The sequence below is a fragment of the Armigeres subalbatus genome, chromosome 1 (assembly GCF_024139115.2).
Source record: "Armigeres subalbatus isolate Guangzhou_Male chromosome 1, GZ_Asu_2, whole genome shotgun sequence".
In the NCBI taxonomy this organism is placed as follows: domain Eukaryota; kingdom Metazoa; phylum Arthropoda; class Insecta; order Diptera; family Culicidae; genus Armigeres; species Armigeres subalbatus.
Genome location: NC_085139.1, coordinates 97,485,920 through 97,499,791, shown reverse-complemented (window position 1 = coordinate 97,499,791; position 13,872 = coordinate 97,485,920). Strand labels below are relative to the sequence as shown.

General features: G+C 42.3%; 2 protein-coding genes across 2 annotated transcripts in view; one reads left to right on the top strand and one right to left on the bottom strand.

Moving 5' to 3' along the window:
- Nucleotides 1-13,872, top strand: part of LOC134203412 (rho GTPase-activating protein 100F) — a 230,238-nt gene that overhangs the window by 73,292 nt on the left and 143,074 nt on the right. The window lies entirely within an intron of this gene.
- On the bottom strand, nt 2,139-3,565 carry LOC134226611 (uncharacterized). The gene has a single exon (XM_062707521.1). The coding sequence runs from the start codon at nt 3,536-3,538 to the stop codon at nt 2,429-2,431; it is 1,110 nt and encodes a 369-aa protein (XP_062563505.1). The 5' UTR covers nt 3,539-3,565; the 3' UTR covers nt 2,139-2,428.

Below are 13,872 nucleotides of genomic sequence, written 5' to 3'. Positions count from 1 at the left end.
TTTTTTTTACAGTGCAGCACTCTAGATTGATTTATGTTTTGAATGTCTTCAAAACTCACCAACCTTTTGCATTTTTGTAATCTTAAAAATGGCTATATGGGCTTGTACGGGTACCATGAGTTGATTTAAATTTTGTACCAAGCCCAGTTGACTTGGTAGATTAATGAGTTTGAACCTCAAAATGTTTTGGTGAACTCAGAACATCCTATTTGGACATATCCAAACGGTAATTCATACGCATGATTGTTCAGGGGTTGTATGGGTACTATGCGTTACTTTTGGTTTTGTTCCGAGCCGAGTTGAATTGGTAGATCAATAGGTCTGAACTCCACATGGATTTCCCGATTTGGGCCAAGTTTTTTCACCAAGCGTAATTGATCTGGTAGACCATGGTTCTGAACTTCTCAGTGATTTGGAGAACTAGAAACATCCTATTAACCCAGACAACCACACATCGCATAAGAATGTACTAATAAAATCGTTTACCGATCCAAATTTCATCAAAATCGCATTGAGGTGCAGAAGCTCATCAGTTTATTTATGAATTTTCCCGCATAGTAGGCTATTTTACGACTTAATTCCAGTTTCATTTGTTGTCATCGCATATTCCTGCAAACAAACTCAAATGAAATCGGATTATCTGTCAAACAGAGTTTGTTATCACAAACTACATCGCAATGTATAACGAACGAACTCGCATAAAAATCGTACACATCGCATATACTGCCGTGCAACGTCGAGTAAAAAATACACATATATCGCCTCCACTTTTGTATGTAAAAAGCCTTTTCACAACTGGTATGCGATAAAAATTGTGTGCAGAGGCATCGCATAACAAAAAACAATTCTATTATGCATGCATTCTGGTTGTCTGGGATGGCATATCAAAATCGTAAATCATGTGCATGGATTCTCAGGGCCTGTATGGGGATTATGTGTTGCTATTGACTTTGTATCGAACCCAAAATCGTTTGGAAAACCTAGTGAAGCGCACCGACGGGGCGAGACGGACCCCGCCGGCCGGCCGCGCGGCTGCACTGGTTTTCTTTTTGTAAGTAATTAAAACGCGTACACACCGCGTTGGGATTCAATCAAGACTCCTTTATTCACTTAAAATTAACTTACAGCTAACCTGTAGTAGAATTGACAATTTTCTCTCTCTTTCTCTACAATTAATTACTCTCTCTCCTGACAGCTCATTTGGAATCTTGCCAAGTGCTGTATTTTGCTTGAAAAACAAAAGTAAGCAGACTTGAAAAACAAAACCCTGTTGCTGGGTGCAAAACTCTTTTCTAGCGCGGTTCGGTGCCAAGGTAGGTAAACTGACTCCGCATAAAAGATTGTGACGAATCCCCCTGAAGGAATTTAAGTAGTTGGGGTCGTCACACTAGAAAATTTATTGAAATATTGATTGCTTTTCGATATCCGGCATATCTAAATAGTATTCGGAACATTGACTTAGAACAACACTTAGGAAGCATCCATAAATTACTTATCCAGTTGCTGGAACGTCTGAGAAAAAGTTAGTAAAGCTTCGAAGATTTTTTTAACTAATGTTCGGGGAACTGGGTTAATTACCGTCGATGATTGGACTCAGTAGTGGATTGTAGATGTTGTTTTATCCCCGACATCGATTGAGGATTCTGACCACCAGGCAACAAGTTCATTGCGTTCATGCACCAATTTGGTCCAGGCACTTGATCGAAGAGATTTCCAATCCCTTGAGTATTTCGGGTTCCCACATAGAAACTTTCGGCGGTTGTACAAACACGACACTTTTATTACATAATTGAAACGAAACATGCATAAAACTTATATATTATTTCTTCATCAGTAATTACAAAATAGATGATATACAACACGTATGATAAGAACTGATCATGCTACCCGGTGGCTGGATTGAAGTGGACTGGTCATCATTTCACACTGCAGACGGTGGACTGGTCCTCGTTGCTCTTGATGCGATGATTTTGTCGGTAAGCCCGCTCTCTCTTCTCTACCCGCTCTTATCTGTTGACCAGTCGTCCTTATCACTCCTTTGTGGTTGATGACGATGATGATGACCGTGCTGTGCATGCTGATGCTGGAGATGAGCAGATCTTAAGGAGAGTGCGTGGTTCGGCGAGCTTCTCTGCCTAACCACCCGAGTTGGCGTACAGCCTCCGTCGATATTGCGATGATGAAGTTGCCTTGCTGGATCCATTGGTGTATACGAACAATGGGAATGCCTTGCTACCGATCGTCTGAACTTGTGCAGCAACATCAGGACGGAGACGATATTTTTCGCAGAGTAGTGATAGCAGGGTTGTAGCTAGTGGGATGATTTTGCTATTACTAAACATCCTCACCCATCCTGAGATTGTCAAATTTCTGAAAAGAGAAAAAACAGATCCTCTTCGCCGGGATGGGATGGTGGATAGGGATGATTCTACTGTGGGTGGTTTGTTGTTCCACTTGGCCTGTCGTCCTCTTCTGGAAGCGGCAGGAAACAAAGCTTCTCAATAGGTCGAATTAATGATCCATTGGCAGTTTTAAGTGTAACAACGCGGACAATTCCGTCACTGCCAGGATGGATATCGCTGATTCGCCCCATTCTCCACTTCATCGGAGGCTGATTATCGTCTTTGATGACGACCAGCTTGCCTACTTCTATTTGAATCCCTGATTTGAATCTTTTATTCCTAGACTGTAGCTGGCATAAATATTCTCTGCGCCATCTCTTCCAGAAATCCTGCAATCTTTTTTGGATGAGTTGCAGGGCATTAAGGCGATTGTTCGGAAGTGAACCCAATTCGGGCTCCGGAATGGATAGCAGGGATGTGCCGATCAGAAAATGGGCGGGCGTCAGTGGTTCGAGGTCATTGGGGTCGTCAGAGAGAGGCGTAAGGGGGCGAGAGTTGAGGCAAGCTTCGACCTGGGTAAGAAGTGTGGTAAAGTCCTCCGGAGACACGGGTGATTCTCCTATTACACGCAGCAAATGGTGTTTGGTTGATCGTACGGCCGCTTCCCATAAACCACCGAAGTGCGGGGCACTCGGTGGTATGAAATGCCACTGAATTCCAACCTTGGCACACTCCTTGGATACGGCGCTGTTATGATCATTGCTCTTCAGCAGCTTCAGCAGATCCTTCAACTGGTTGCGTGCACCGACGAAATTAGTGCCATTGTCGGAGTAAATGTTAGTACACAGTCCTCTCCTCGCCACAAATCTGCGAAGCGCCTGCAGGAACCTGTCAGTGGATAAATCTGACACTAGTTCCAGATGAACTGCCTTCGTACAAAGGCAAACAAAAACTGCTACGTAGGCCTTAACTGTAGCACGTCGTGGGATTGGGCGTAAATAAACAGGGCCAAAGTAGTCGACTCCTGCGTCAGAAAACGGGCGGGATACGGTAACCCTAGCTGCTGGTAAATCTCCCATAAATTGTTGCACTGAAGTGGGTTTACATCGAAAGCATTTCTGGCATCTATGTACGATGTTTCTGATCACGCTTCTACCTCCAAGCGGCCAGAATCGGAGTCTAAGTACACTTAGCATTAGTTGCGGCCCCGCGTGAAGTAGGTGTTCATGATAATGCTGAAGGAGCAGTCGGGTGAACGGATGCCGAGCTGGAAGAACAACTGGGTGCTTTGCTTCGTCTGACTCTAAAGAGTGCTTCAGTCGTCCTCCTAGTTTAAAAAGTTGGTCTTTGGAAAGGAATGGGTTGAACCAGCGTAGTTGTGACCTATTTGGAACCTTGCCTCCCGATGAGATTGCTTTCAATTCCTCGGCGAACACTTCCTTCTGCACCAAACGAACCAACGTACCTTCTGCGTCCCTTAATTCTGACGTGGTGAGAAATCCCACATCATTCCGACTAGTTATTGGTGTTCGGAGCAATTTCATCAGACGCAACCAGTATGCGGTGCGGCGTATGAGGTCGTTGTATGAAGAAAACTTGCTGATGTATTCCTGGTTAAACTCGCTGACACTGGAAGCAGTTGTTGCGATAATTGTCCGCCGTTTTTCGGACTCTTCCTCTCCAGATGTTAGGGGTTCTAATGATCTTGGCCATTTGTCCGAGCTCTCTTCCAACCAGGTGGGACCTCGCCACCAGAATTGGTTGTCGATGATGTCTTGAGGGGCGATGCCTCGGGAAATAAGGTCGGCCGGATTTTGGATTCCGGGCACGTGACTCCACCGACAGCCTTCTGTAATAGATTGAATTTTGCCGTACGATTAGCGACAAACGTGGTCCACGTTGTTGGGTAACCCTGCAACCATCGTAGAACGCAAGTTGAATCCGTCCAGAAGTGAACATGTGCTGAGGTTTGGATAAACGTTCGGATCTTTTCGTACAATTGTGCAGCCAAAACCGCTCCACAAAGTTCCAGCCCAGTGATTGTGTCGCATTTTAACGGAGCCACCTTCGATTTGGTAGAAAGTAGTTTACCTTCCCGTGTGCATCCGTACTTCGGACGTATAAACAAGCACCGTAAGCCTTCTCCAAGGCGTCGGAGAAACAATGGAGTTCAAATTCAACCGCTTCTGGAATTATTACACATTTTTCGATTCGTGCTTGATTGAGAAAGGGTAGTTGCTCGTGGAACCTTCTCCAGGATTCACCTACCATCGGAGATAGTGGCTGGTTGTTCATTCTCGTCACGTATGGTCCACAGAAGCTGCATAAATATCTTTGCCATAGTAATAACAGCTCCCACAAGTCCTAAGGGATCGAATAAAGTGGCTATCACTGACAACACACTGCGTTTTGTATGAACTGTTATGCCATCCAGTGAAATAATGGTGAACTGGAACCTTAGAATGTCCGAAGATGAAATCCAAGCCAGCCCTAAGGTTTTTACTGCTGGATCAGGGTCCAAGTTGATCCCATACGCCAGATTTTCTTCGGAAATGCCTGCTAGGGTTGCTGGACAGTTGGATGCCCATTTGCGAAGTTGAAAACCTCCTCTTGACAGCATCGCATTCAGTTGAATCTGCATCTGCGTTGCTGTTTCCACATCATTCGCACCGGTGATGACGTCATCCATGTAGGTGTCGTCCATGGTTGCACGTGCTGCAAGAGGAAAACGCCCTTCCTCATCCACAGCGAGTTGTTGAAGCGTCCTGGTAGCCAAAAACGGCGCGGGTTTTGTGCCGTACGTTACCGTATTCAGCTCATACGTAAGGACACTTTCCGATGGTGAATTTCGCCAGAGAATGCACTGTAGAGGGCGGTCTTCGGGACGAACGATGACTTGGCGGAACATTTTCTCCACATCTGACACCAGCATGATCTGTTTGGTCCGACATCGAAGAATTATGGACCGAAGATCATCCTGTACTATTGGCCCCACCAGTAGTACGTCATTAAGCGAAACTCCAGAAGACGTTTTACAGGATGCATCGAAAACAACGCGAACCTTGGTTGTTGTTGAAGCTTCTTTCACCACAGGATGATGGGGTAAATAGCATCTTCGAATCGAACTTTGGGAATCTTCAACCAGCATCTTCATATGTCCGAGATTGAGGTATTCTTCCATAAAGGCGACGTACTGTTTTCGAAGTGATGAGTCCCTGGCCAACCTTCTTCGGTTCCTTGCAGTCGTCGAAATGCAATGTCCCTTGATTCACCCAACCTTGACACAGCGCCTTTCATCATCGGTAGAGCAACGGTGTACCGACCATGCGTATCCTGTTGAACCGTATTTGAGAACCATTCCTCGCAACGCTTCTCTTCTGGTGAATGAGCCTTACCTGACTCTACCGCCTCGCAGGACCAAAAACGCGCGATTAAAGTATCCAAGCCATCCAACGCGGACACGTTGCAGCTAATGTGAAGAGAGCTTGTTGGAACCGAAATGCCACCGCTGATAACCCAGCCAAACACGGACTGGTTGAGGGTTGGAAGTTGTTCCCCCAGAGAAATCCTTTTTCCTGTTTCGAAAAAGTCGAAGAAGTACTCGATGCCAAGTACAATATCCACTCCATTAGATTCGAAGAATGTAGGATCCGCCAACTGAATTCCGCTTGGCAGTGTCCAAGCAGCCGTATTGATAGTGGTTGTTGGAAGATTCACCGTGACCTTTGGAAGAACCAACAAGGCTAGTTCACGGGAATATTCGAAACTCGTGAATGAAGTACCGCTTGAATCCTTTGCCGAACCTTGGTCGCCGCCTGACCAATTCCTGCCACCGAAATATCCACTCGATCTCGATGAACTTTTAACCGCTGACTCAGCCGCTCTGTAATGAAATTACTTTCGGATCCGGAGTCCAGTAATGCACGAGCAGGAAATCGGTTGCCGATGTCATCTTCAATCATCACAACTGCTGTTGCCAAAAGAACCCGTTTGAGATGTTGGTGAGCTGTAGCGGACACTACAGTTTCCGTGGCTGCCACGTTGGCCACTTGGGTGTTGGATGAATCTCTTTGATTATTGGGTACCGATGGCTGGTTGCCCCCAGCCACTGCCGCCACCTTGGGTTCTTTCTCCTTCCCCTGCTTAAAACATACTAGGGTATGGTGTCGACCCTTGCAGTTCTTACAGGAGTATTTTGCTTGGCATTCCTTGGCATGGTGCCCCGTCCTGAAGCAATTCCGACAAAGTCCATGAGTTTTAAGTAGACTATCCCTGTCCGATACCGTCATTCGATGAAACTCGTTGCACTGGTACAGAAAATGATCTGATGAACAAACAACGCAGCGTCCCCTTGACGCCTGGGTAGAACTATAGCTGGTCTTCACCGTTGATTGCTTCGCCTTCGAGTACTGCTGTATTTGACCGGCACCCCTAGTGTCGGTAGATTTTGCCGGAAGGCTGTCCAAAACCTGGATTCGACGCCGCAGAAACTCGAATAAATCCTCCAATGTATCCTGCTGCTTCGCCGATGAGACCTCTTCCCACCCCCTACGCGTAACTGGATCCAATCGTGCAGTGAGGATGTTCACAAACAGAAGATCCTTGTACTCGTTCGGCTGGACGACCTGGTCGAGTGTGTGCACGATTCGTTCAAAGCCTTCAACCAGGGTGTGCAGGTCTGCACCTGATTCCTTCGAGAGTGTGGGCAGCTTGAAGAGAGCTTGTACCTGCCGCTTCCTTAGCTGCTTGCTGTTATTGTAGCGCTTCAACAGCAAATCCCACGCCACTTGATAGTTGGCCTTTGTGATTGGAAGTGGATCAATGAGAGCCTTGGGTTCTCCTTGAAGACAGCCCTTCAAGTAATGAAGTTTTTCCACTTCCGGTAGATCCACTTTCCAGTGGATGAGCGATGTGAATAGGTCGCGGAAACTCAGCCACTCGTCGATGTCCCCGTTGAACGTCTGCAGCTGGATCTGCGGCAAACGTACGTGATCGACAATTGCTGAAGCCCCATCTCCACCTCGAGTTCGGCTGTTCCAGAACCTGGGGTTTCTGGAACGATTTGATCTTGTCCGTTAGGAAGGACTTGATCTCATAATATCGATCGCTGAATTCCTCACGTTCCTTCTCAAGCGACGTCTTTTCCTCGTTGTATTCTTCGTGAGCGAAGATCTCCACCATGGTAGCACTGTAGCTCTCCCACAGCTCATCCAGTTTTGCAATACGTATTTCCACCTCTGTAACAGTATTCGCATCAGAAAATGCCTCGGTGAACCGCTGAATGTCGTTGAAGGACAGTTGAGCTGCCTTCAGTCGCGCTGTCAATGCCCTCATTGACGGCGCCTTGGAAGCTGATGCTCCAGCGGGTGGTGCCATGTTGCCGTCGTCACAATGGTGATAATTAGGAAGAGAGAGGTACGGTGTAGTATACTGCGAGAGGCCTAGCTTCGCCAGGCATATACTATTTTAATTTACCCGGAGAAACGAGTAATGATACTCCAGATCTGAATTCTACAACCGCAACAAGATGACGTCACACTGTCGACTCCAACGAATGACAACTCAGGTATGACGAGGAAAGTTGAAGAGAGAAAATGTTGTGTAGTAGGCAGAGTGCAGGCCTAGCTTCGCAAGGCATATACTGCATTAATTTACCCGACAAACAGGAAGTGATGCTCCAAGTTCAATCAATCAGTCATACAAACAGCCTTGCGTTCAGTTCCACATAAAATGTCACATCAAATCGTCATAACTCGAACAGAACCAGATATGGACGAAGAGGAGAGAATTTGGTGTAGTATCCAAAAGAGATGGCTTCGGCCAGGCATATACTGCGGCAACTCACCACAGGAAACAGTTACAGCACCGATCAATCCACCAAATGTCCACAGAAAACACCCCGAATACAATCGAATCCAACTTATAGCAATCCAAACTCAAAGATGGTGGAGCCCAGAAGGGCAACAGGGCTCAGTGGTCAGAGAGGTAAAACGAAGAGGTTTTGTCCAAATTAAAATGGTGTAATATCATTGACCTTGCTTCGGCAGTACACTAAATTCCTAATTTACCTGGACAAAAGTGATGCGATGCTTCCTCTCTGTGCTGAAACCCTTTGCACCGGGTAGAAGTAGCTCGAGTTCTCCCGGTTTGGTATACCAATCGATGTTCAGTTCGGTTTATCCTATTCCAAACCAGGATAGCCAGTCGTCGACTTGTCCACCAGTAGTTATGCCCGATGTCCACCAGTTAGACAGCTAGTCCATGGCCTTCTCAAATTACTCGATGATCCATGAATTGTACACGCCTATGGTTTTTCCCGAATGTTGACGTCAGATAGGGTAATTGGATTCGATCACCATAAAATGTCCACTTTCGATCGAATCCACTCCAAACCGTCCGTTTGGTTCACGTTCAAGTCACCAGGTCACGCAAGATAACAGATGTTAGTAGGTTGTAAGATGCCTAGCTTGGCTGGACATATATGCGAAGCAATGGGTTCACTAACCTGCACAAAACTCTATTCCGATGAAGTCCAAGCCAAACCGATGGCGGTCATCCGCGATGGCGATCCAGATAAGACAAATCCTTTAGCAGATCCTTTCAAAGGAACAAAGCCACCGATTGTTTACCAGTATGATGGCGGTTTTGGATCCTGTGCGCGCAGCACCTTCTATGAATCAATTGTCTCCGGCGTGATGGCGCCAAGTTTATTAGTTGATACTGTTCTAATAACGTGTCGTAGCCTCGATCCGTAATAGAGCTTCCGTAGTTCCCAAATCCGGGTGGTCCTCATCCGGTTCGAAGGACCAAAATGTTCGGGGAATTGGGTTGATTACCGTCGATGATTGGGCTCAGTAGTGGATTGTAGATGTTGTTTCATCCCCGACATCGATGGAGGATTCTAACCATCAGCCAACAAGCTCGTTGCATTCATGCACCAATTTGGTCCAGGCACTTGATCGACAAGATTTCCAATCCTTTGAGATTTCGGGTTACCACATAGAAACTCGCGGCGGTTGTAGAAACACGACACTTTTATTAGTTATTTGACACGAAACATGCATAAAACTTATATATTATTTCTTCATCAGTAATTACAAATAGATGATATACAACACGTATGATAAGAACCGATCATGCTGCCCGGTGGCTGGATTGAAGTGGACTGGTCATCGTTTCACACTGCAGACGGTGGACTGGTCCTCGTTGCTCTTGATGCGATGATTTTGTCGGTAAGCCCGAGAGCGATTCTCCCCGCTCTTATCTGTTGACCAGTCGTCCTTATCACTCCTTTGTGGTTGATGACGATGATGATGACCGTGCTGTGCATGCTGATGCTGGAGATGAGCAGATCTTAAGGGAGAGTGCGTGGTTCGGCGAGCTTCTCTGCCTAACCACCCGAGTTGGCGTACAGCCTCCGTCGATATTGCGATGATGAAGTTGCCTTGCTGGATCCATTGGTGTATACGAACAATGGGAATGCCTTGCTACCGATCGTCTGAACTTGTGCAGCAACATCAGGACGGAGACGATATTTTTCGCAGAGTAGTGATAGCAGGGTTGTAGCTAGTGGGATGATCTTGCTATTACTAAACAACTAATTTTGTTTGCTAATTATATAATACATGCATTCATCTCTTAGACTATGTATTCCGTGTTTTCTTAACACTATCGTCCTTATTTGCTATGTTATATTTTTAGTTATTATTAATGAGGCATTCCACGGGGCATGTCAGTCGATCCTGAGCGACCATTTCGAAAATATTTGAAACTCTGCACAGTTTTTCAATTTCATCTAAATCGTCATTTTCGATATCAAATCTTCATATTGAGTCACGACTAACTTTTCAAAAGGGTGTATGTGAAAATGGTTCAAAAATATTTAAAAAGCTGCACAGCGAAACGGAATGTTCGATTGTTATGATTTTTTCAGCAAAGTTAGACAACTAAATGGTTCTTAAGAAAATGTGCACAGTAAAAAAAAATTTTTTTTGCCTTTAAAAATATCATTTTGTCACAAAACTCAAATATCTCAAAACCCTATCTTTTTCGAACGTAATTTTTTAGGAAAACGGTCCATTATATTAGCTATCTACCATAAAAATTTGGTGATGGTAAACTAATAAACAAAAAGTTATGACATTTCAAACATTTCACAATTTTCACATTTAGTACATAAAAATTTTTTTCTGTGTAAGTTATTTCGAGAATTGCAGTTTGATGCAGATTTTATTGTTAAGGAACGTGATTTAAACAAGTTGTTTTCATGATATTTTGATTTAATTATTCATAGCATCTATAAGAAACTTAGACACGATCCAGTGTTGTGATCAAAAGTATTGATAGTGTCATAATTTTCATTGCACGTGACTGGCGAAAAATTCTTTTAATAGTGTTGAAACCTGTTGATAATAACGTTGATAGAAACATATCAGAAATGTTATTTTAAGACAAAAGCTGCAAAATCAAAGATTTATATACACGTGTACGTCTATAGTTTACCTGCAAAAATATACCTCTTAGAGAATAGACTTTATGATCGGGAGGAAACGGGTATCTTCAACAACAACAAATGCATGATAGGTACATACTATGACAATGCTCACGAAAAAGCAAAAAATTACTACTACTAAGGATGTTAAAGATCTGATAGTAATTTTTTTCTTCAGTCACAAATGACACCAAACTAGTCAGTAAAAACTTAAAAGTGATTTTGTTTATTGAAATATTACGAACAACATGAGTAGCCGCTTTCTCAACTGTTGTAGGCCGTTTGATGGAAAAAAGTGTTCAAAAGAGTTACGAAATCTCACCGAAAGCACCATAGATAAACTGAAAGCGACTGGTTATGCTCCAATGTCCACATTGAATACAAATTTACGCATTTGCACGTCCTGCCGTCTAAACGTTGACAAAAGAGCAATCTGTATATCATCGGTTGAGCAGAGCGCAGGAAGTTCGAAAACGACAGCAACTGAGGAATTGCCAGATGTATCGACAACAACTGAGGAATTACCAGAAGTATTAAGTGCTGAGAGCCTTGCCACCGTACCATCAGCGAAATCTGTTTCAACAAATCAATCGGAAGATGAGTGTATCCAAAAGGTCAACATCGAACGCTTTAACGAGGGCATAGCTGGGATAAAAGTGACTCTGATTAAATGGAGTAAGATGGACTACGTTTATTACCCGGAGAAAAAATACCGTGAAATAAACGAAGCTGTACGAAGAAACCTCTTCAAATTAGGACCTGATGATGTGGAAAATACAGACTACGATGAGGTAATTATAAATATGAAGGAAAGGTTCTCGAATGCAGCCACGACAAGGAAAGAAAAATTATTGATTTTGTCGATGCTGCCAAGTTCGTGGTCTATTCAGGATGCCATTGATGAGTTCAAAACCAATAGAAATACAGTAAAAGAGGCAAAACAATTGAAGAATAACTGTCTTTCAACCAAAAATACTAGGTCTAGTACTGCATTAACAGATGAGACAAAAGAAATAGTAGTTCAATATTTTGAAGATGATGAAGTAAGTCGAGCTATGCCTGGTCAAAAGATTATGTATCAGTAAAAAGATGGAAAGCGTCAAGCAATCCAAAAACGATTAATGATGACGACTTTGAAAGAAGCGTACACACGCTTCAAGGAAATTCACGATAATATTAAAATAGGTTTTCCTCATTTGCAAGCCTTCGGCCAAGGCAATGTAAGCTTCTTTCCAATTCAGGAACACATAATGTGTGTGTGTGCACAACCCATGAGAATATTAATCTTATTTTACATAGTTTGAAAAGAATCAATTTAACAAAGGATATTAAAATGTTAACTGGTAGTCTTTTGTGTGAAAATACAACATCAAATTGCTATCTACGATCTTGTTCGGATTGTCCAGATTCTTCATCATTGGAAAATACTTTATTCGCTGAGTTTGAAGAAAAATATATTGATCAGTTATGATTTGAGCAATGGGTGACCACGGATAGGTGTGACATAGAAACTATTGTAAAACCTGTAGATGAGTTTGTGTCATATTTTTGCTTGAAATTAGAAAGTTTAATCCCTCACGATTTCATTAAAACAGAACAATCCAGCTTTTAAAAAATACGAAAAATACATTACAAAATGGTGAATTTTTAGTCATTTGTGATTTTTCTGAAAATTACAGCTTTGTATTGCAAGATGAAGTGCAGTCCCATCACTGGAACGTACAACAAGCTACAATTCATCCATTCGTTATTTATTTTAATGGAAGTACGCAAATTGAACACTTAGTTTTATTATAATTTCCGAAGATTTAAGACACGATTCAGTATCCGTAAACTTGTTCATTGAAAATGATTAACTTTTTACGCGTTGATAAGCATAAAGAAGTCAAAAAGATATATTTCATGTCTGATGGAGCAGCGTCGCAGTACAAAAATCGTAAGAATTTTTCGAGCCTATGTCAATTTAAATCAATGTACGGAATTGATGCAGAATGGCATTTTTGCTACATCACATGGCAAAGGTCCTGGTGATGCTATTGGAGGAACAATAAAGCGCATGGCCACAAGAGCAAGTGTAGCCAAAGAACGTGAGCATCCAATTAAAACTGCGAAAGAACTTTTTGATTGGGCAAATCGCAGAAAAGAAAAAGATTTAACCAAATTATCATTTTGTTTTACTACTACTGAAGAGTACGAAATAAAGGCTTCAGAGCTCAGCGAGCAATTTAATAACGCGAAAACGATCCAAGGAACCCAAAAATTTCACTGTTTCATTCCATTGTCGGAAAATAAAATTAAAGCAAAACTATAATCAAACTGTGCTGATAATAATTCAAAAGTGTTCGATATTTTAAAGAATTTGAATAAAATAAATAAAAATAAGTATTAATAAACTGTTTTCATGATATCATAACCCATACCAAAATTCAAACCCAAAACTCTTAGAGTTTCTATAACAACATTGTGTAACTGCCACATTTAATTTAATACTTAGGATAATATTAATTCATTTTTATTTATTTATACATATAATATTTATACATATAATATACATAATATCGATGAATACATAAATATGGAATATCATACAAACAACTTGTTTAACTCACGCAAGGCCCTTAACAATAAAATCAGCATCAAACTGCGATTCTTGAAAAAAAAATACACGGAAATTTTTTTTTGTTTACTATATGTGAAAATTGTGAAATGTTTGAAATGTCATAACTTTTTTGTTTATTAGTTTACCATCACCAAATTTTTATGGTAGATAGCTAATATAATGGACCGTTTTCCCTAAAAAAATTACGTTCGAAAAAGATAGGGTTTTGAGATATTTGAGTTTTGTGACAAAAATGATATTTTTAAAGGCAAAAATTTTTTTTTTCTGTGCACATTTTCTTAAGAATCACCATTTAGTTGTCTAACTTTGCTGAAAAAATCATAACAATCGAACATTCCGTTTTTGCTGTGCAGCTTTTTAAATATTTTTAAACCATTTTCACATACACCCTTTTGAAAAGTTAGTCGTGACTCAATATG